The 20547-nt window shown below is 66.0% G+C and overlaps 3 protein-coding genes across 3 annotated transcripts; 2 read left to right on the top strand and 1 right to left on the bottom strand.

Moving 5' to 3' along the window:
* The first annotated feature begins 48 nt into the window (after nt 1-48).
* Nucleotides 49-3455, top strand: AMH (anti-Mullerian hormone). The gene is given in 7 exon segments (XM_025456814.3): nt 49-1042; nt 1611-1753; nt 2081-2189; nt 2277-2436; nt 2519-2954; nt 2956-3021; nt 3023-3455. Coding segments are annotated over 7 exon segments (1719 nt in total). The 5' UTR covers nt 49-603; the 3' UTR covers nt 3389-3455.
* A 166-nt stretch (nt 3456-3621) lies between these two features.
* Nucleotides 3622-6240, bottom strand: JSRP1 (junctional sarcoplasmic reticulum protein 1). The gene is made up of 6 exons (XM_049098376.1): nt 5758-6240; nt 5378-5415; nt 5118-5247; nt 4569-4739; nt 4126-4214; nt 3622-4026 (listed from the first exon to the last, which is right to left on the bottom strand). The coding sequence occupies exons 1-6, from the start codon at nt 5951-5953 to the stop codon at nt 3634-3636; spliced, it is 1017 nt and encodes a 338-aa protein (XP_048954333.1). The 5' UTR covers nt 5954-6240; the 3' UTR covers nt 3622-3633.
* Nucleotides 6241-16705: 10465 nt separating this feature from the next.
* OAZ1 (ornithine decarboxylase antizyme 1) lies at nt 16706-19389 on the top strand. Its single transcript, XM_025456824.2, is given in 6 exon segments — nt 16706-16940; nt 17786-17843; nt 17845-17931; nt 18213-18385; nt 18582-18667; nt 18821-19389. Coding segments are annotated over 6 exon segments (684 nt in total). The 5' UTR covers nt 16706-16794; the 3' UTR covers nt 18955-19389.
* Nucleotides 19390-20547: the final 1158 nt, after the last annotated feature.

The raw sequence follows: 20547 nt of genomic DNA, 5'->3' as shown, positions 1-20547 counted from the left end.
GGGCAACGGGGGAGGGGGGGCAATCACCGCCAGCGAACACCACAGTGCTCCCCCAATGTACGCGATGCGGTGTCTGTGTCCCTGTGCCCTACAGGACGCTGGTGGCTGAGGACAGGCCCAGCCAGCAGTGGCTCTCACTCTCGGGGACAGTGAGCGTGTGCTCGGGGAGCCCCAGCTGAGCCGGGGGGACCACCTGCGGCCCAGGCCCGCCCACCCATGGGGTCCCCATCAGCCAGTAGAGTCCTCTGGGGCACCTGTCCTCTGCCCAGGGCCAGGCCCCCCCACCTCTGATGCCCGAGCTGTTGATAGTCTGCGGCGTCGCTCCTGTTCCCGCTCCCGCCTCCGGAGAGGAAAAGCTCAAGGACAGTGTGACAAGCTGGTCACAGGCTGTCCCTGGTATCGCGGGTAAGATAGGCAGCCAGACTGGAACAGAAGAGGCTTTGAGAGCGGGCTTCCCAGCCTACCGTGGCCCGTGGTGGGGCGCCAGGCACTGGCCCCCAAGGTCACATCCCAGGAGGAGGCAGCCCCCCCCCCTCCCCGGGCACAAACCTCCCGGGCTCGCCCATATAAGCCGGAGCAGCCCAGCCCCTCGCGGCAGCCGGAATGGGGGCTCTGGCGCTCTGGCCGCTGGCCCTGGCGCTGTCGGGGATGGGGCCCCTGCTGGGAGCCGAGGCCCCCGGAGGTGAGGTCTCGGGCACCCCGGCCTCGCCCGGAGAGCCGGCCACAGGCACTGGGGGTCTCCTCTTCCAGCCAGACTGGGACTGGCCGCCTAGCGCCCCACAAGACCCCCTGTGCCTGGTGACCCTGGACAAGGGAGGCAACGGGAGCAGCCCCCCGCTTCGGGTGGCGGGGGCCCTCCGAGGCTACGAGCACACCTTCCTCGAGGCCGTGCGGCGAGCCCGCTGGGGTCCCCACGACCTGGCCACCTTCGGGGCCTGCGCCGCCAGCGACGGCCGGACCACCCAGCTCTCCCTGCGGCAGCTGCAAGCCTGGCTGGGGGCGCCCGGGGGGCGGCGGCTGGTGGTGCTGCACCTGGAGGAAGGTAGGTGCGCAGCCTGGAGCTGGCGGGCGCTGGCTCCGGTCTCCCGAGGAGGGGGTCGCTGCCACGCTCCAGATGGGGTGCTAAGCGCACCCGTGCTCCAGAGCCGTCCCCAGCCTCCCGGGGACAGACGCCGATGGCCCAGGAGCCAGGCGCCCTTACGTTCCTGGCTAGGGCCTCCCAAGTCCCCAAAGCCACCCACTCGCACACTTCTCAGGGAACGTGTTTCGCCCCTCGCCACGGCCACGAGGGAGCCAGAGGGAGTGCCTCTCCCGCATACCAGGCAACCCCGCGACATGTGGCCTGGCCTCAGGAGCCCCTGGGCGCAGACAGTCCCCCTGTAGGGAGTGGCTTCCCCCAGGGAGATCCCCAGGGAGTCCACTGTAACAGGTGGCAGCCTTACCCCCCACCCTGCGGGCTACCCGTATCGGGGTGCCAAACCTCTCCCACCGGGTCCCCTAGGCTCCCAGTCGGGGTGGGGGCTCTCCCTGCAGGAATGGAAGGCAGGCTTCGGGGAGGGGTTTGGGCTTCAGTGGCTCAGGTGTCCCCTCCCTGTTTGTCGTGGCCACAGTGACATGGGAGCCAGCGCTGTCGCTGAAGTTCCAGGAGCCCCCACCTGGAGGAGCCAGTCCCCTAGAGCTGGCGCTGCTGGTGCTCTACCCTGGGCCAGGCCCTGAGGTCGCTGTCACCGGGGCTGGACTGCCAGGCACCCAGGTACCAGGGCTTGGATGGGGCAGCCCTTGCCCAGCAGAGGACGGGCCCAGGATGCAGTGTTTGGGTTTGAGAGAGAACGTGTGCAAGTGAGAGGGGGAGCAGAGGGAGAGGGATGGCAGCCTCCCTACTGATCGGGGAGCCCGACTTGGGGCTTGATCCCGGGACCCTGAGATCATGACCCAAGTTGAAAGCAGACACCCGGCTGAGCCCGCCAGGCGCCCGGGGCATAGGGGTGTCCCGGTTGGAATCCTGAAGGACGGTCAAGGGCAGTGGGCAGAGCAGGACAGGCATCCGCACCCCAGCTCTGCTGAGCCCCCATCTCCACAGAACCTTTGCCGGTCCCGGAACACGCGCTACCTGGTGCTGGCCCTGGACCACCCGGTGGGGGCCTGGCACAGCCCTAGGGTCACCCTGACCGTGCACGCCCGAGGAGACGGTAGGCGCTCAAAGATGGGGAGCCGGGGCCGGGTGGGGCCGGGTGGGCTCTGCCCCCGAGCACTAAGCTGTGCCCCGGGACGTGCAGGTGCCCCGCTGAGCACCCCCCAGCTGCAGGAGCTGCTGTTCGGGCCCGACGCCCGCTGCTTCACGCGGATGACGCCCGCGCTGCTCGTGCTGCGGCTGCCCGGGCCCACGGCGGTGCCGGCGCGCGGCCTGCTGGACCTCGTGCCCTTCCCGCCGCCCAGGTGTGCGCAGGCCCGGGGTGCGGGTGGGGGTGGGGGTGGGGGGGCCCGCGCACCCGCCCATACGCCCTCCTCCGCCTCCCAGGCCCTCTCGGGAGCCCGCGGAGCCCCCTCCCAGCGCAGACCCCTTCCTGGAGACGCTCACGCGCCTGGTGCGCGCCCTGCGCGGGCCGCCGACCCCCGCCTCGCCGCGCCTGGCCCTGGACCCCGGCGCGCTGGCGGGCTTCCCGCAGGGCCTGCTCAACCTGTCGGACCCCGCGACACAGGAGCGCCTGCTGGGCGGCGAGGAGCCCCTGCTGCTGCTGCTGCTGCCACACCCCACGGCCGCGGCCGGGCCCCCCGCGCCGCCGCCCCACCCCGCGTCCGCGCCCTGGGCCGCGGGCCTCGCCCTGCGCGTGGCCGCCGAGCTGCGGGCCGCGGCCGCCGAGCTCCGCGGGCTCCCGGGGCTGCCCCCCGCCGCCGCGCCGCTGCTGGAGCGCCTGCTCGCCCTCTGCCCCGGGGGCTCGGGGGGCTCGGGGGGCCCGGGGGGACCCGCTGCGCGCGCTGCTGCTGCTCAAGGCGTTGCAGGGCCTGCGCGCCGAGTGGCGCGGGCAGGGAGCGGGGCGGGCCCCCCCGGGCGCAGCGCAGCGCGGGGGCGGGGGCGGCCGACGGGCCCTGCGCGCTGCGCGAGCTGAGCGTGGACCTGCGCGCCGAGCGCTCCGTGCTCATCCCCGAGACCTACCAGGCCAACAACTGCCAGGGCGCGTGCGGGTGGCCGCAGTCCGACCGCAACCCGCGCTACGGCAACCACGTGGTGCTGCTGCTCAAGATGCAGGCCCGCGGCGCCGCGCTGGCTCGCCCGCCCTGCTGCGTGCCCACGGCCTACGGCGGCAAGCTGCTCATCAGCCTGTCGGAGGAGCGCATCAGCGCGCACCACGTGCCCAACATGGTGGCCACCGAGTGCGGCTGCCGGTGACCCCGCGCGGCCCCGCGCACCCCGAGTCGGCCCGGGCCACCGCCCCAATAAAGAGCAGCAAGCAGCAGCCGTCGTGTACGTGCGCCCGCGCGGCCAGGCCGGGTCACCCCGCGCTCCCGCCCGCACCTGCGTCCGCGCCGTCGGGGCTCGAGGGAGCAGGCGCGGGGGCTGCAGCACTCGCTTTATTAGGCTGAGCCGCGGGGCCACCGCCCGGCGTCCCGGAGGGGGGGGGTCCCGGGCCTGGCTCAGTCCCGGCCCTTGCGCGCCCGGTGCTTCCTGCGGCCCCGAGGCCGGTCCTCGTCCGCGCGCCGCGGGGAGTCCCAGGCCGGCCTCTTCGTGGGTCCTGGGCCGCGGGGGTCCCGCGCCCACGGCCGCCGGCCCTGTTCGCGAGCCTCCCAGCGCCGGGGCGGGCCTCCTCGCGGCTCCCCGGCGGCCCGGGGCCTCTCCCTCCGCGGCCTCTCCCTCCGCGGCCTCTCCCTCCGCGCCGGCTCCGTGGGCGCGCGCTCGTCCCCAGCAGCCTTCTCTGCAGCCTCCGGGCTCCCCGCGGCCTCGGCCTTGTCCTCTGCCTCCGCCGGGGGCGCGGCCGGTCCCGCCGGGGGCGCCCAGGCCTCGGGCTTGGGCTTGGGCTTGGGCTTGGGCTGCAGCGGGTGCAGTGGTGCGGTCAGCTCCCCCCTCCCCGCGCCCCGCCCGGTTCCCGCCGCCCCCGCCGCCCGCGGTCACTTGCAGGAAGCGCTTACCGGGGGCGATGCACGCTCCGGGGCCGAGCTGCGCGGTACCCAAGGCTCAGGGACAGGTGCGGGCGCGGCTGGGTCCCCGGCCACAGCATCTAGGAGGGGAGGGGAGTCCTTCCTGGGGAAGGCCCCCCGCCTCCGCCAAGGCGCCCCCTGCCTTCCATGTCCCCCTCCTTCCACATGCAAAAGGGCTGCAGGAGCTCCCGGGGACGCACTGCCAATGGGGGGCTCCCAGGGCCAGTCGTGGGGGGCAAGGGCCCTGAGGGGTGAGCACCTGTTCCCGGAGGAGAGAGGTGCACCAAGATCCAGTGCGGGAGGGGGGGCCCCCTCGGGAAGGGGCACCCCAGGTCAGCCAGAACCACGCCCAGTGGGGCAGGGGGAGCGAGGCCCCCTCACCGAGTCCCTGCTAGGGAGGAGGGGAGCAGGCGGGCCCCGGGGCGCAGGCTCACCCCGGCACAGCTGGAAGGCAGAGCCCAGCAGCGCCACCAAGGAGGCGAGCACCAGGCACTTGTTGAGCGACAGGTCTCCCCAGGGCAGCTCGTCGCTGGGGGCCGGGGGTGGCGGTGGCCGCTGGGGGGGCGGCGAGGCCTGCGCCTTCCTGCGCGCGGGGCTCCGGGGGGCTGCAGGGAGCAAGCACTAAGCTGGGCACAGCCCCGGGGGCAGCCCTGCACCCCAAAGTCTGCTGCGCCCTGTCCGGGGCGCCCTGCACGAGGGGCCCTGCATGCCTCAAAGCTTCACTGGGACAGAGAGAACAGTCTAGAAGGTAATTCACTGAAGCCTCACAGCACGCAGGCCGCGTTAGCACGAGTCAGCTGAGGGGTCAGCCCTGGTAGTTACAGCTGGTGACGGGGGGACAGCACACAGCCTGCAGCCCCACCACATCCTGTTCCCCTCCCCCTAGACCCCCAGACCGAGCCTAGGGCCTGCCCCCCTCGGGCCTGCCCCCCTTGCCGGATGCGGCCCCTCTCCCACCCCACCCCTGCCTTCTGCAAACCTACTTGCTCCTGCCTTCAGCCTCTCTTTCCCGGGTCCTGGGGCCACTTTGGCCACAGGCTCCTTTTCTGTCTTCTTGGGCCGCCCATCCGCACCACCTGCGGGGCTGCCCTCAGCTGCCAGCTCTTGAGAATCCTAGAAGGAGTCATCAGTGGCCCCGGGGGGAGGGTTCCTTCCCCTCTCCCCACCAACAGAGCCCCAACCCTTCCCGTGGAGGTGTAGGAAAGCCACCCCTTGGCCAAACCCCAGGACCCCGGCTACTCACGTGGGGCCAGCTGCTGGAGTCCACCAGCCTGGGCATCGCTGTTGTAGGAAAAGGGGGAGACGCAAGGTCATGAGACACCCCCCCAGCCGCGAGCAGGCCCCTCCCCCCCCCCCGCTGGGCCCCGCTGGGCCAGGCACCGCAGCCCTGCCCAAAGGCACCTAGCGCATTGCCCGCAAGCTGGGATTGGAATCCCGACCCGTGTGGCCCAGGACCCATGTGTGTGGGGCTCCGTGTAGACGCCCAAAGGCACCCCCGTGGACACAGGGCTCGGCAGCGGGGGGCAAGTCTGAGCCAGTGCAACGTGGGCCTCTGAGTCCTGGCCTGTGACGTGAGCAGCAGGACGGGCCCGGGGCACCCTCCTGCCCGCCCTCCGGGGTTACCTCGAGCCCTGTCGTCCTGGGGCTGGGCAGGGCAGGGGGCCGCCGGTGTGGACAGGTCCTCGCCTGCCTGGCTGCTGCCCAGGCCTCCATCCAGCTCCTGCAGCGCCCTGGTGGTCATGGAGACGGCGGGGCCCAGATCGGAGCTGGGGATCGGAGCTGGGGATCGGAGCTGGGGGGGTGGCTGGGGAAGGGGCATCGTGGGTCAGCGGCATCCTGCACTCGCTGGGTCCCTGCCGGCCCGGCCGACCTGGGGGCGCCCCCACACATGGAGCCTCCCTCACCTGGCGAATTCAGGCGCCTGTGGGTGTGGCCCAGCGCCCCCCACCCCCCGCCGAGCGCCCCTCCCTGAGCTCGCAGGGGCTGCTGGGGCCCAGAGAGGGCTGGGACCCACCCAAGGTCACCCGCAGGTGAGCGGAGCGGAGCCGCGGCCCCAGGGCCAGCTCATGTTCTCTGAGACCAGCCACTATTTTTATCTGGCGCCGAAGGCCAGCGGCTGGACCAGCGCCCCCCCCAGCCCCCCCGCCCTTGCCCCCGGGGGTCTCGCAGCCTCAAGCCCTTCCCGCCGCCCCCAGCCCCGCATCCAGGAGCCCCTGCAGCCACGCCCTGCCCCCCTCTGGCCCCGATGGTGGGCGGGGCCCAGCCTGGGAGCTTGGGGGGCTGTGCGGGCCGGGCCACCCGCCACCACCCGCCACACGGAGCCACCAGCCACGGGTCCACGCAGCCTGGGGGCCACGGCGGCTGCCGCTTCCCAGAGCCGCGCTTCTGGGCCTCCGGGGCGCCTGGCTGCGGCGCTGCTGTGTCCCCACGGTTCTGCTCAGAGCACTGACCCCCCCGGGGCTGGAGCCAGGCCCTGGGGCAGCGGATATGTGCCCCCCAGGCCTGCAGGGGGGCAGCCACAGGAGCGGGGACCCCCACGCACCCCACGGACCCCCGCGCTGCCCAGGCCTCCCCGGCCCACCTACCGCACGGCTGCCGGGACCTGGCAGTCGGAGCTCGGGGAGCGGCCGGGACGGGCAGCGACAGGTGGCCGGGGGCAGCGGCGGGGCCCAATCGGCTCCGCGGGCGGAGAGCAAAGGGGAGGAGGGCGGGCGGGAGGCCACTGCGGGGGGGCACCCTCGAGGCCGGAGGGTGACACCCGCCCCCCCGGCAGCGCAGGGCCCTGCTGGTGCCCCTGAGCCCCAGGAAAGGAGGTCACCGGGTCACCTTGCTGTGTCTCCTGTGTGGTCGGCAGGCCCCCGAAGCCCCGAGTGTGTGCCCGGCTCAGCAGCTTGTCCCTGTTCCGGAGGGGGGCACCTGGGGCACGAGGGCTGTCGGGGCGAGGCACCAGCTGTCGGGCCTAGAATCCGTATTCCGTAACTGCTCGATGACCGCGGGCACTGGCATGCCGCTACCGTCATAGCTCCAGAAGATTCTTCACCCCAAAAGCACCCTCCTCCCTGTTAACCAATCTCCCCCCTCCCCCGGCCCCCCCAGCCCCCCATCCACCTCCCCGTCCGTGGATGAGCCCGTCCTGGACGTGTCACACACGTGGACTCCCACCCCGCGGGGCCTCCTGTGTCTGGTCCCCTCCCTGAGCCTGGTGTCCTCGGAGTCCATCCACGTGGGGCAGGTGTGGGGCCCCTTCCCCCGCCGAGGCTGGGTCGTATCGCGGGTGTGGACGGGTCTCACCGTGTGTCCCCGCTCCCCTGTGGATGGACTGGATTTGCTTCCCCCTTTCAGCTGCCGTGAACAGGGCGTGCAAATACGTGTTTGAATCCCTGCTTTCAATTCTTCTTTCTTAACACCTGCTCTACGAGATAGACTTTAGGGACCACACGGGTCTCCCGTAAATGGAAGTACAGTTGCTAACATTAAAATGTGTGAAGATAGGGACCCCCTGGGGGCTCAGCGGTGGAGCGGCTGCCTCTGGCCCAGGGCGTGACCCCGGGATCCCGGGATCAAGTCCCTCCTCGGGCTCCCCGCATGGAGCCTGCTTCTCCCTCTGCCTGGGTCTCTGCCTCTGTGTGTGGGTCTGATAAATAAATAAATAAAATCTTTTAAAAAAATGCGTGAAGACAAATCGAGGTTGCATAACAGTGAGTTCCAGGGGCGCCTGAGTATTTGAGCGTCAGACTCCCGATTTCTGCTCAGGTCATGATGTCAGGGTCTTGAGATCGAGTCCCACGTCGTTTCTGCGCTCTGCGTGGAGTCTGCTGAGGATTCTCTCTCCCTTGGCCCCTCCCCTGCTCACACACGTGCTCTCTCTAAATAAATAAACAAGCCTTAAAAAAAAAAAAAAAAACCCAAACAATGAATTCCATGTAGTATAGTTGAATTAATACACCCTGTGAGCTTATGTAGAATCTTGAAATACCACTTCACCCAGGAATGACCAAAACCCAACCAACTCGACCGCACGACCTGAGCTGAAATCACGAACACTCGACCGACTGAGCCCCCAGGGCCCCCCAGAGGGCCCCCCTCCCCCAAATGTAACCCCCTCCCACAGGAGCTGTGCGAACAAACCAAACCCTAACATCAACTGTCACAAACTTATCCCGAAAGCATCAAGAAGCGTTTAAATCCTCCACTTGAGCCAGATGTTCTAAAATTTGTGATGGGATAGGACATCTGTCGCTGTAGGTCTGTGGTTCTCCGCTAGGAGCGACTCTGCACCCCTCGGGGCGGGGGTCGTCCCCCGTGGGTGCCCCTGGCATCGAGAGCGTGGCGGATGCTGCTCAGGCCCCCACGCTGCGATGGGCCACAGAGGGCGATGGGCCTCCCGTCTGGAATCCGAACCGCCCGCAGCAGAGCCGGCGGCCGGTTAGACCCCGGTACACGAGGTGGGGGGGGGGGGGGCGTCAGAGCTGGAGAGCGGCTGCGGACTCACAGACCCCGGATGGCAGCCCGGCCAAGTCTGGGCGTCCTGGCGTCCGGGCGTCCGTCCTTTGTGATGGGGAGAAGCCTGAGGCACCTGCGTGGGGAACGGGCCTCCGCCGGGGCAGGAACGCCGTCGCCCCCCAGGACCTGCTCCCCGCACTTCCCTGGTCCCCCGGGGGCTCGCATGAGGCCCTGTGCCGGAGCTCGGCCTTCCCGACACCCCTCTTGCGCATCGTGGGTTAATCGTACCCCCAAAGGGTTCTGTTCCCGTCCTGCCACCCAGAACCTCAGACTGTGACCTTGGGGCGTCAGCTGTAGACTGAACATTGTGCCCCCCAAAGCTTCTATGTTGAAACTCAGCCTCCGGTGCGATGGTACATGGACGTGGAGCCTTTGGGGTGAGCGGGCCCGGGGAGTGGAGCCCCCGTGGAAGGGATCAGCACCTCATGGGAGGGGCCCCAGAGAGAGCCCCCTGCCCCCCAGCACACGCGGACATGGGGAGGCGACGGCCGCCCACCAGCCAGCGAGGGGGCCCTGCCGGACGCCAGACGGGCCCGGGCCTGGATCTCGGATTTCTGGCCTCCAAAGCCCAGCCCGTGCCCCCAGCCCGTGGGCCCGTGACGCCGTCCTGCGGCCGAGCAGACTGACACGGGGCGCTGCCTTTAGTGGAGGCCGCGCAGGGCGAAGTGGCCCCGATCCCCAGGATGGCGTCCCTGAAAGAGAAGATGACGTGGAGCGGGCGGGGAGGGACGCGGCCCCCAGGGGCTGCAGGGACAGGGAGGACGCCCCCAGGAAGCTGCACCCCACTGGCTTCCCCACCCCCCCCAGAAGCTGCTTTCGGCTGCCCTGTTGTGGTTCATGGTCACAGCGGCTCCGAGACACTCCTACACCTGGACCCCTCGTGCTCCCCAAGTGATTGTGCAGGGACACGGGGTCCCCTGCTCTGGGCGGCTCTGGGCTCCCCTCTCAAGATGCAAAGTCACATCCTCGGTCTGCACCCAGGCGTTTGCAGCTGGACAGCCTGGGCCGCTCCAGGGTCTCCAAGGGGCAGTGGGTCCAGGCCGCTCAAACTCTGAGCTGCCGAGGGGTCCCCAGGAGCAACCACGAAACCTGGCCAAGCTGCCCACCACGTAGCTGAGGCCGGCAGCCTCCCGCACCCCAAAGCAGGGCTCACACTGTCCCTTGTGACACAGAGAAACCCGAACATTGGGCAGCCCTGGTGGTGCAGCGGTTTGGCGCCACCTGCAGCCCCAGGGTGTGATCCTGGAGACCCGGGATGGAGTCCCACATCGGGTTCCCTGCGTGGAGCCTGCTTCTCCCTCTGCCTGTGTCTCTGCCTCTCTCTCTCTCTCTCTCTGTGTCTCTATGAATAAATACAATCTTAAAAAAAATGAAAAGAAAAAGAAACTCGAACATTTCGATGATGCAGACGAGCTCAGAGAGACCGTTTCTAGCACGTGCAGCACGCGCCGGTCCAAACCCAGACACCCTCACACCGGAGTGTTCGTTCCCGGCGCGTGTGTAGCTTTTGTTTTAATATTATTTACAGAATCTTATTTCTGTGTTTTTTTTTTTTTTTCAGCTGAAAGGTCTCACATTTATTACTGAACCAACCTACCCATGCTAATCTTCTCTGTATCGTTCCAATTTTAGTATATGTGCTGCCGAAGCGAGCTTATTTCTGTGTTTTAAATAGACGCCACACCCCACACGGGGCTCGAACTCACGACCCCGAGATCAAGGGCCGCACGCTCTACCCATTGAGCCAGCCAGCCACGCCTGCATACTCACTTTTTAAAAACTGGCATCGTGGGGCACCTAGGGGCTCCGCTGGTGACGCCTCTGCCTTAGGCTCAGGTCGTGATCCCAGGGTCCTGGAATCGAGTCCCACAAGGGGCTCCCTGCTCAGCGGAGAGTCTGCTTCTCCCTCTGCCCCCCCCCCCCGCTAGTGCTCTCTCTTTCTTTGTCAAATAAATAAAATCCTAAAAAAGAATAAAATAAAACTACCATCATGGGCGCCTGGGTGGCTATCAGTAAACCGCCCGGCTGTTGGTGTTGGCTCAGATTTTGATCTCAGGTCGTGATCTCAGGGTCATGATCTCAGGTCGTGATCTCATGGTCGTGATCTCAGGGTCGTGACCCGGAGCCCTGTGTCGGCCTCTGTGCTCGGTGTGGAATCTGCTTGAGATTGTCCTCCCACCCCCACCGCTCCTCCCCCTGCTTGCTCACTCTCTCTCATATGAATAAACAACTGTTAAAAAATACCGCCATCGTCCGTGAACACCTGAACATCGCGTTTCGTAAGCCACACTTTGTTTTCCCTTAAGTGTATGTTACAGTTTGGTGGTTCCTGAAAAGCTAAACATAGAAGGACTCCGTGCCCACCACTGCCAACCCTACACGTGAACGTCCAAAAATTGACTGTGGTGTTGCTTGCCCGTATCCATGAATATACTAAAAATGATTGAATTGTACTCTTTATTTATTTTTTTAAAAGATTTATTTATTTATTTATTTATGATAGACACAGAGAGAAAGAGAGAGAGAGAGAGGCAGAGACACAGGAGGAGGGAGAAGCAGGCTCCAAGCAGGGAGCCCGACATGGGACTCGATCCCAGGACTCCAGGATCGTGCCCCGGGCCAAAGGCAGGTGCTAAACCGCTGAGCCACCCAGGGATCCCCGAATTGTACTCTTTATACGAAAGTATTGCAGGGGGTCTGGGTAATTCAGTTGGTAATTCAAGCATCCAACTCTTGATTCCAGCTCAGGTCATGATCTCAGGGCCCTGAAATCACGCCCTGTGTCGAGCTCCCTGCTCATTGGAGGGTCTGCTTATCCCTCTCCTGCTCCCCCTGCTTGCGCACTCTCTCTCTCTCTCTGTTAAATAAATACAATCTTAAAAAAAGAAAAGATTCTCTCTTCCTCTGGCCCCCGCCCAAAATAAACAAAATTTTAAAAATAAAATAAATGAGAATATTGCATGGTATACAAACTCTGAACAAACCTGTCACAAAATATTAGTTCAAAGACACAGATAGAAAATAAATGTATTCTTTAGAATATACATTTGTTATAAATATAATACATAGCATAAGGCACATAGAGAAACACATGAAATTAGGTGCAGCAAAATATATGTTTATAAATATCTAAGTATATAAAATGTATATAACACAGAATATTTTACTAACACATAGTATAAATACAGATATTAAAAATATACAAGAAAGAAAAGATCCAAAAAAAAAAAAGAAAGAAAAGATCCAGTAAGAAATAGGCCTGTATACAGTAAGTTTCCTCAGTGAACATCCGTTGCTCTTGGGTTTATTATTATTTTTTTAAGTTTATGTATTTATTCATGAGACACACAGAGAGAGAGAGAGAGAGAGAGACACACACACAGGCAGAGGGAGGAGCAGGCTCCACGCAGGGAAACCTGAGCAGGCTCCAGCAGCCAAACCGCTGGGCCCCCCCCCCCCCCGGTGCCCCTTTATTTATTTATTTTTTTAATCATTTCTATGCCGACCGTGGGGCTCAGACTCACAAGCCGGAGACAAAGAGTCACCTGCCCCACGGCCGAGCCCCCGGGCGCCCCACGGGTCCCGTATTTAGCCACTGAAATTCCGTAGAGCCGCAGACAACCTCGGACCCGGAGCAGGGGCCATGCGGGCGGGAAACCGCATCCGTGCCCTTGCGGTCGGGCCTCGGCTGTGGCTCCGCTTCTCCCCACCCCGAGACCCTCGAGGAGACCTTTGTCGCGTGCGACGAAGCTGCTGCGGGCGGGCGGCGTCCAGGCGCTCGAAGCCGGGAGGTGTGCGCCGTGGAGGCTGGAGATGAGCCCTGCGCGGCTGTGTCCCCCGGCCCCGGCGGAGCTGCCCGATGCCACCGGCGGCCTGCGCTCTACTGGGCCACGGCCCGGGCCGGGCCTCCTGGGCCGCGGTGGGACCCGGGGGGCCGGGGGGGGGGCTCCTATGCTCTCACCCGCTGCTCGCTCCCGGGAAGGGCCAGGCCAGACGTGACAGGACGAGGCTGAGCTCCTTCTTTTCTTACTTTTCTTACTTTATTATGGGAATTGCCAGATGCGCAGAACAGTCGAGGAACTTCTGCCGCGGACCCCCCCACCCCCGCCCACCCAGCCCTGTGTCCGCGGCTCCGTCTCACTTTCTAAATTTTGTTTTAAAGGTGGATGTCGGGGATCCCTGGGGGGCTCAGCACTTGAGCACCTGCCTTCAGCCCAAGGCGTGATCCTGGGGTCCCGGGATCCAGTCCTGCGTCGGGGTCCCCGCAGGGAGCCTGCTTGTCCCTCTGCCTGTGTCTCCACTTCTCTCTCTCTCTCATGAATAAATACATAAAATCTTTAAAAAAATAAAATAAAGGCGGATGTAAAGATTGAAACACTTCGGCATGAACTAGGGATCCCCGCGCTTGGCTGAAGTCCACATGGTCACACGTCACCTGTGGCTGAGCCTGAGCCGGGGCTCCCTTCACTCCACGTGGGAGCCCCCCGGGGCCCTGTGACAGGTCACCACCACTTTAGTGGCTTCAAACCACAGGGATCTGATGGTTCTGGGCTCGGAAGTCCTGAAACCCAGGCGCGAGCAGGACTGGTCACCCCTTCATCCCCCCAGGGCCCCAGGAGGACCCGCTCCTAACCCCCCACCTTCCAGAGGCATCAGCTCCATGGTCTGTGGTCCCTCCTCCGTCCTCACCGTCAGTAGCGCAGGGTCTGCCCGTCTCTGGGGCTCCCACCCTCTCGGGAGGACCTGGTGAGACACCGGGCCCCCGGGAACCCCGGGTCACCCCCACCCTGGGGCCTTCACTTGCTCCCCTCTGCAAGACCATGTGAGGTGACACATCCTAGAAGTCCTCCCTGACACCCCTCTTTCCTACTCTGCGGTCTGGGGGAGTCCGTCACCTCTCACGGATGCCTGTTCCAGCAAGGCCAGCCTGATGGGACTCTCGGTCCCCAGCAAGCCCAGCCCGGGCAGGCGGCCCTGAGCCCCGGTGCTGACCCTCAGCCTCTTCCCCCTCCCCGCCGTGGTCCTCGGAGACGGGACGCGTCCTTCCTCACAGACGCAGCATCTGCAGCTGTACCCGCAGCGGTGCTGTGGTTGGCACGACGGGGGCAGCTGTGGCATCGAGCGCTAGGGACCAGAGGTGACCGGGCCCCAGACCTGCCCGGCCTGCCTGGGCAGAGTGGGGACGTGTTCCTGCCCGAGGACCTGGACACCAGTGCCCGGGATCCCGCAGCCGGATGAGATCTGGAAACATTCGGACCCAGCCTCGGCGCCTACGGTCCCGGTGGAGGCGGGGGCCTCAGTCCCCTCCCGGCACCCACAGCCGGTAGCACGGCCACAAATGTCCCTCCTGCCTCCCCGGGCAGAGGGAGTGCCCCCAGACCCGGGGCCCACCGTTCCGAAGAGGACAAGGGACACTAGGGCTGCTGCTCTCACATCCCTGCCCTGCACTGGGCGCCCTCGGATGCCCTGCCCTACCTGACCCCCCACGCGCCCCCTTTTCTCTCTGATCTCTGCTTTTCTGCAAGCTGCTGAAACTCGTTTTTTACTAAGAGGCTATGCTTTTCCCCCCTTTCCACCCACAAGGATTCCAAACTAAAGAGCACTCGGGCCAGCAACCTGCAATGCCTGTCATCGAAGAAGGGACCCTCTTGGGTTTCTGGCGGGACATCTCACCCCACCAGGTTCCTCCGGGGGGCGGGCCCCACATGCTCTCCAACCCACCAGCGCTGGGGGGCAGCTGTGACCTCTGTCGCTTTCTGACCTCATGGGGGGTAAACACCACATGACCACGTGACCAGCGGCAGCTCTGGATTCTGGATTCTTGGCCCAGAATCACTGGTCTGTGCCAAATGCTGGGGAGCCATCAAGACGCAAAACCCCCGCAAAACAACGCATTTCGCAACCCGGAGAAGCCCGGGGCCTACGTTATAAGGAAGACGACAATCCTACAAGTAGTGAGGACAAGGAAGCAGCACCCTGGGGTGGGGGCCCGCAGGGAGCCTTCCCCGTGAGACCGGGCGCCTCTGCGCCACGATTCAAAACCATCGGAAAGTTAAGAATTCACTTGCTTTTACTTTGCACCACGAGCTGCAGTTGTAAACAAAGTCAGGGATTCAGGGATCCCTGGGTGGCGCAGCGGTTTGGCGCCTGCCTTTGGCCCAGGGCGCGGTCCTGGATATCCGGGATCGAGTCCCACGTCGGGCTCCCGGAGTATGGAGCCTGCTTCTCCCTCTGCCTGTGTCTCTGCCTCTCTCCTTCTCTCTCACTGTGTGCCTATCATAAATAAATAAATAAGTAAATAAATAAAAAAAAAAAATCAAAGTCAGGGATTCAATATTCTTTCCCAGGAACATTCCCGGGTTGCCCCCCGCCCTGGGCTCTTGAGTCTGCGGAGTTTTCCCAGTGTACACACGGAACCGTAGGTAAGACCCTGTACTTGGAAGTAGCAGCGGTGATGAGGGGCGCGCCCCCCGCGAGGGGATTCCGAGACACACAGGGACTCGGCCGTGTTTGCAGACTTAGCTTCTGAGGGTTTTGCAATCATTCAAGGTCCTTTTGGGGAAAGTGTGTGTCTCTAGCCCAAGTGGACACAGCAGATTGAGATAAACGAGATAAAAACGAGGCGGGAGTTGTGACAACAAAAAACCATACAGGAGTTGCCTCAGATCTACAGGCTCCCAGCCTTGGTGCCCGGAATGTAAACCCAGAGAGGAAGCGGGTCCTGGTCGGTGGGTGCGGGGTCGGCGGGCTTCGCTCGGCCTTCAAGGGCTGGGACTCCTGCCCGAGGGGGCTGCGTCCACCAGGGGAGGGTCCGCGTCCACGGGGGAGGGTCCGCGTCCACCCGGGGAGGGTCCGCGTCCACCGGGGAGGGTCCGCGTCCACCCGGGGAGGGTCCGCGTCCATGGGGGAGGGTCCGCGTCCACGGGGGAGGGTCCGCGTCCACCCGGGGAGGGTCCGCGTCCATGGGGGAGGGTCCGAGTCCACCCGGGGAGGGTCCACGTCCACGGGGGAGGGTCCGCGTCCACCCGGGGAGGGTCCGCGTCCACCGGGGAGGGTCCTCGTCCACCCGGGAGGGTCCGCGTCCACGGGGGAGGGTCCGCGTCCACCCGGGGAGGGTCCGCGTCCACGGGGGAGGGTCCGCGTCCACCGGGGAGGGTCCGCGTCCACGGGGGAGGGTCCGCGTCCACCGGGGAGGGTCCGCGTCCACCGGGGGAGGGTCCGCGTCCATCGGGGAGGGTCCGCGTCCATCGGGGAGGGTCCGCGTCCACGGGGGAGGGTCCGCGTCCACGGGGGAGGGTCCACGTCCACCCGGGGAGGGTCCACGTCCACCCGGGGAGGGTCCGCATCCACCGAGGAGGGTCCGCGTCCACGGGGGAGGGTCCACGTCCACCCGGGGAGGGTCCACGTCCACCCGGGGAGGGTCCGCGTCCACGGGGGAGGGTCCGCGTCCACCGGGGAGGGTCCGCGTCCACGGGGGAGGGTCCGCGTCCACCGGGGAGGGTCCGCGTCCACCCGGAGAAGGTCCGCGTCCACCGGGGAGGGTCCGCGTTCCTCTGCGAGCAGGAGGGTGGTTGGCTAAGCCCGGACGCGACACGCACGATTTCACTAACTCCGCGTATCCTCCGTACAGAACCTCCTCCCCGCAGAGGGGGGCCCTGGGACCCCTGCCCGCGAATACGGGGCCTCTGTCGCCCCCGGCCTCCCGGGGGGGGGGTCCCGCTGGGGACAGGGACCTTGGCGACAGTGACAGGGCCACGGCGCAGACGCGGCCCCCGCCAGGCCCCGAAAGCCCGCGGAGCCCCCGGGCCCGGCTGATGGGGGCGGGGCGCGCGTCCGGTTCCCGACGCCACGGCGCCCCGCCCCCCGCGCGCCCGCGGAGCGAAGCCAGGCGGGCGGGGCGGGGCCCCCGAGGCCACGCCCCACTCGGCCCCATCCACCAATCGGACGCCGAGGGGGGCGGGCACGCCTGCATTTCCCGGGGGGCCCGAGGCCCCGCCCCCTCGCGCGGCCTCGTTCCAGGCGGCGTGGGGGCGTGGCCCGGGCGCGGCGCCTATAAAGGCGGGCGGCGGCGGCGGCGCCATTTTGCGAACGGCGAGCAGCGGCGGCGGCGCGGAGAAGCGCAGCGGAGGTTTTCTGGTTTCGGACCCCAGCGGCCGGATGGTGAAATCCTCCCTGCAGCGGATCCTCAACAGCCACTGCTTCGCCAGAGAGAAGGAAGGGGATAAACCCAGCGCCACCGTCCACGCCGCCCGCGCCATGCCGCTCCTCAGCCTGCACAGCCGCGGAGGCCGCAGCAGCGAGAGGTGAGCGCCCCGCCCCCGCCCGAAGCTTCCAGAAGGGCCGCGGCGCAGGCCCGCGGGGAGCCGGCCGCGGAGGTGCCGGGGCGGGGCGGGCGGGCGGCCACGGTCCGGCGGCGCCTCGGGGGCCCGGCGGGGGGGCCGAGGCCGAGTCGGGTCGGGGGTCGGGGGTCGGCCGCGGGCGCGGAGGGAGCGGCGCCCCGAGACCCCCGAGGACGCGCGGAGCCCGGGGCGCCACGTAGGCGGCGGCGGGGCCTTCCTGGGGGGCCGCCCCCCCCACCCCCCCCGCGGGCTCCGGGCCCCGCGCTCCCCGACGACGCGCGCCTGCGGCAGGTGCCCGGGTCCCCGGCGGGCGGGGACGCGGCGCTGGGCCCGGAGACGACGGGCCGGCCTGGGGGGGCCCCGGCGCGAGCCGTGCAAAATGGAGGCGGCTTCGGGGCCTGTTTACACTGCGCAGCAAATGGCTGCTGGCGCTGCCGAGCGCGCCGATTGTGAAAACCTCCCTCGGGGCCGCGTCTGCCGCGATGACGCAACCCCGAGGCCGCGGGGAGGGCGCGGGAGGGGCGCCGCAGGCGAGGGAGGCCCGCGAGGCCGGGAGGCCGGGGCCGCTGTCCCCCGAGCGGGCGCCGGGCTGCGGGGGGAGAAGGGGAAGTCCGCGCGGGCGGAGTGGGAAAGGGAAGTGGCTGCGAGCACCGGAGGGGTCGGCGCGGCGGTGAGGGCGGGGGGCAGGGCGGCGCTGGCCGGGGCCCTGACAGGCGGAAGCGGCGGGGCCCCGGTGTAAACAGCCGCCCGTGGGGGGCGCGGGGGGCTCCGGGGGCGCCTCCCCGGGCTGAGCGCCCCGTTTCTCGCAGTTCCAGGGTGTCTCCTCACTGCTGTAGTAACCTGGGTCCAGGGCCTCGGTGGTGCTCCTGATGTCCCTCACCCACCCCTGAAGATCCCAGGTGGGCGAGGGAATAGTCAGAGGGATCACAATCTTTCAGCTAATTTATTTTACTCTGTAAGTAACCCCCGTTTCTGGCTGCGGTGGGGGTGGGGGTGTCGGGGCGCGCACCTGTGTGCACCTGCCTTTCAGCCCCAGGGCTTTAACTCCACTGCAGGGTCGGGGGCGCCCGCTGAGGTCTGGACGTGGCCGGAGACCCCTTCCCGCATCCAGACAGCAGTGCGCTGGGTGCGGGGATGGGCGGTTCTCTCATTCCTTTTCTGGGTTTTGCAAAAGTGTCGGCTGTGGGGAGACTTGGCAGGTGTCTGGGGTGCGGATAGAGCGCTCTCCTCCTGCAGGATAATCGGCTGAATGTAACAGAGGAACTAACGTCTAACAGCAAGACGAGGATTCTGAACGTCCAGACCAGGCTCACGGGCTCCAAACACATTAACTGGAGAGCGGTGCTGAGCGGCGGCTGCCTCTACATCGAGATCCCAGGCGGCGCCCTGCCGGAGGGCAGCAAGGACAGGTGAGGGCGGGGCTGGGGTGGAGCTGGGCTGCCCGCCTGGTCGCGGGGTGTGGGGGGGTTTCTTTCTGCACACTGAGCAGCGGTTCCTGGGGGACTCTGACCCTGGGGGTAGGGGCGCTGTGTGCTCCCTGGGAATGAGGCGGGGGGGGGGGGGGGTGTCCCTGGCAGGCAGGTGGGGCTGACGGTGGCCCTTCAGCTTCGCAGTTCTTCTCGAGTTCGCGGAGGAGCAGCTGCACGCCGCCCACGTCTTCATTTGCTTCCATAAGAACCGCGATGACAGAGGTAGGGGCTGCAGAGGGGAGGGCTGGACCCTGAGTGGTGGAGCCTTGGGGTGCCGGGCACGGGGCGCACAGGGCTCGGCCACAGGTGCCAGGCAGGCGCAGAGCCCAGGGTCCCGCAGGCCCTGCGGCTGCTCTGACTGCCTTTTCTCCGCAGCCGCCTTGCTCCGGACCTTCAGCTTTTTGGGCTTTGAGATTGTGAGACCGGGGCATCCCCTTGTCCCCAAGAGACCCGACGCTTGCTTCATGGCCTACACGTTTGAGAGAGAGTCTTCGGGAGAGGAGGAGTAGTGGCAGTGCCGCCTGCGGCCCTTGTGCTCTGCCGCCGCCGGAGCCCTGGACCGCGGTCCCTTTGCCTGTCGTGCTTTGTGCGGGTGGCGGACCGACGGCTGTGCTGGGGGCGCCGACGGCAGGCCTGCTCATCTCTGCTGGGTTTGTCCGCATGTTGTAATTGTGCAAATAAACGCTCACTCCAAATTAGCGGTATATTTCTTGAAGTTTAATATTGTGTTTGTGATACTGAAGTATTTGCTTTAATTCTAAATAAAAGTTTATATTTTACTTTTTTATTGCTGGTTTAAGATGATTCCGATTGTCCCTGTATTTGGAGGAGGAGTTTCTTATTTGAAGGCTCTTGGAAATCTTAGGTCTCTTACCTTGAAAAGATAGGTGTTAATCTACCCTTCTAGTGCTCTGAAAACTGAATAAAAGTGATGACACCTCCAAGACTGTGTTGGCTCAGTGGTGTTGCCCCGGCCCCCCCGACCCCACCCCGGGGGGGCTGCAGAGCTTGGGGGCGGGGGGATGTCCTGAGCTTCCTGACCCCCTCACTTCTCACTTCTGACCCTGCCTCGTTTTCCCAGCAGTCCTTGGTCCTTTCCAGGGGTGGGGGTGGAGCGTGGCTCCGGGTGTCAGGCTGCCCCACCCGAACCTGGGCCTCCTGCTCCCCTGCTCTGGCGTCTCTGGTGCCCTTATCTGGGAGGGCCAGATAAGGCTGCTGGCAGAGTTCCCTCTGCTTGCCCTGGGCCGCGACCTGTGCCCCAGGCCTGCTGCCTGGGACTTGTGTGGGGTGTCTGGTCCTGCGCCCCCGCTTTAGCACCTGTGTAGACCCCGTGTGCACAGCGGCCCCTGGGGAGGGCCTTGTGGGGCAGTGCTGGGACAGGAGCTCCAGCAAGGGCCACAGCTGGAGGGTGGGCTGGGGTCAGGGGCCCCCGAAGGCTACGTTGGGCAGGGCCGCAGCGCCACCTGCTGGCCACATCTGGGCGCGTGGCCAGAGGTTCACACCCAGGCCTGGGCTGGGCGGGGGTGGGAAAGGGCATCTTCTATGGGGCAGGAAAAGAACCCATAGGGATTGGGGAGTATCGTGCTGGGGCGGGATGTTGCCTGAGGACGGGGCCAGCCTTCAAAGTCCGAAGACGCAGAGCTGCACAACCCCCCAGCCTGGGGGGGAGTCAAGGCTGGACAAAGGGCTTTGGAGTTGGGGTATTGAAGGATGACTAGGAGAGTGAAGCCCACGAGGAGAGGGGAGGGTGCTCCTCCGCAGGTCAGGAGGCTCCGAGGGTGGGCAGTGTGGCCGGCGGGGTTGGCCGGGGCTTGGGGAGCCTGGGGAGGAGCCCACTGTATCCTGGGTACTAAGGAGCCAGGGGGGATGTTTGAGCAGCCCAGGGACCTGTCATACCTGCAGGCTAACCTGACGGGGGCGGGGAAGTGAGGGCCGTGACTGGAGGCCCCAGGCAGGCGCAGTGGGACCCCCCAGGGCTCGTGTGTTCCTCCGCGGTGTAAACGAGGCCCTGTTCTGTCCCTCTGGTTCCCCCGTGCGTCGTCCTTGCCGGTTTATGCCGCCATCCCGTGTGCGCGTCGACACCCCCCTGGCTTCCGCCCTCG

Source organism: Canis lupus, chromosome 20, assembly GCF_003254725.2.
Source record: "Canis lupus dingo isolate Sandy chromosome 20, ASM325472v2, whole genome shotgun sequence".
NCBI classification, from domain to species: Eukaryota; Metazoa; Chordata; class Mammalia; order Carnivora; family Canidae; genus Canis; species Canis lupus.
Note: the sequence above shows the minus strand (reverse complement) of the source record. Positions and strands in the feature narration are given on the sequence as shown.

Excerpts from the sequence above, each read along its gene's own strand:
- JSRP1 (XM_049098376.1), bottom strand. The coding sequence starts at position 5,953 with ATGCCCCTTCCCCAGCCACCCCCCCAGCTCCGATCCCCAGCTCCGATC. Across the intron at positions 4,740-5,117 it reads GAGGCTGAAGGCAGGAGCAA|CCCCCCGGAGCCCCGCGCGC; the intron begins GTAGGTTTGCAG and ends TGCTCCCTGCAG. Across the intron at positions 4,215-4,568 it reads TGCCTTCCAGCTGTGCCGGG|ATGCTGTGGCCGGGGACCCA; the intron begins GTGAGCCTGCGC and ends CTCCCCTCCTAG.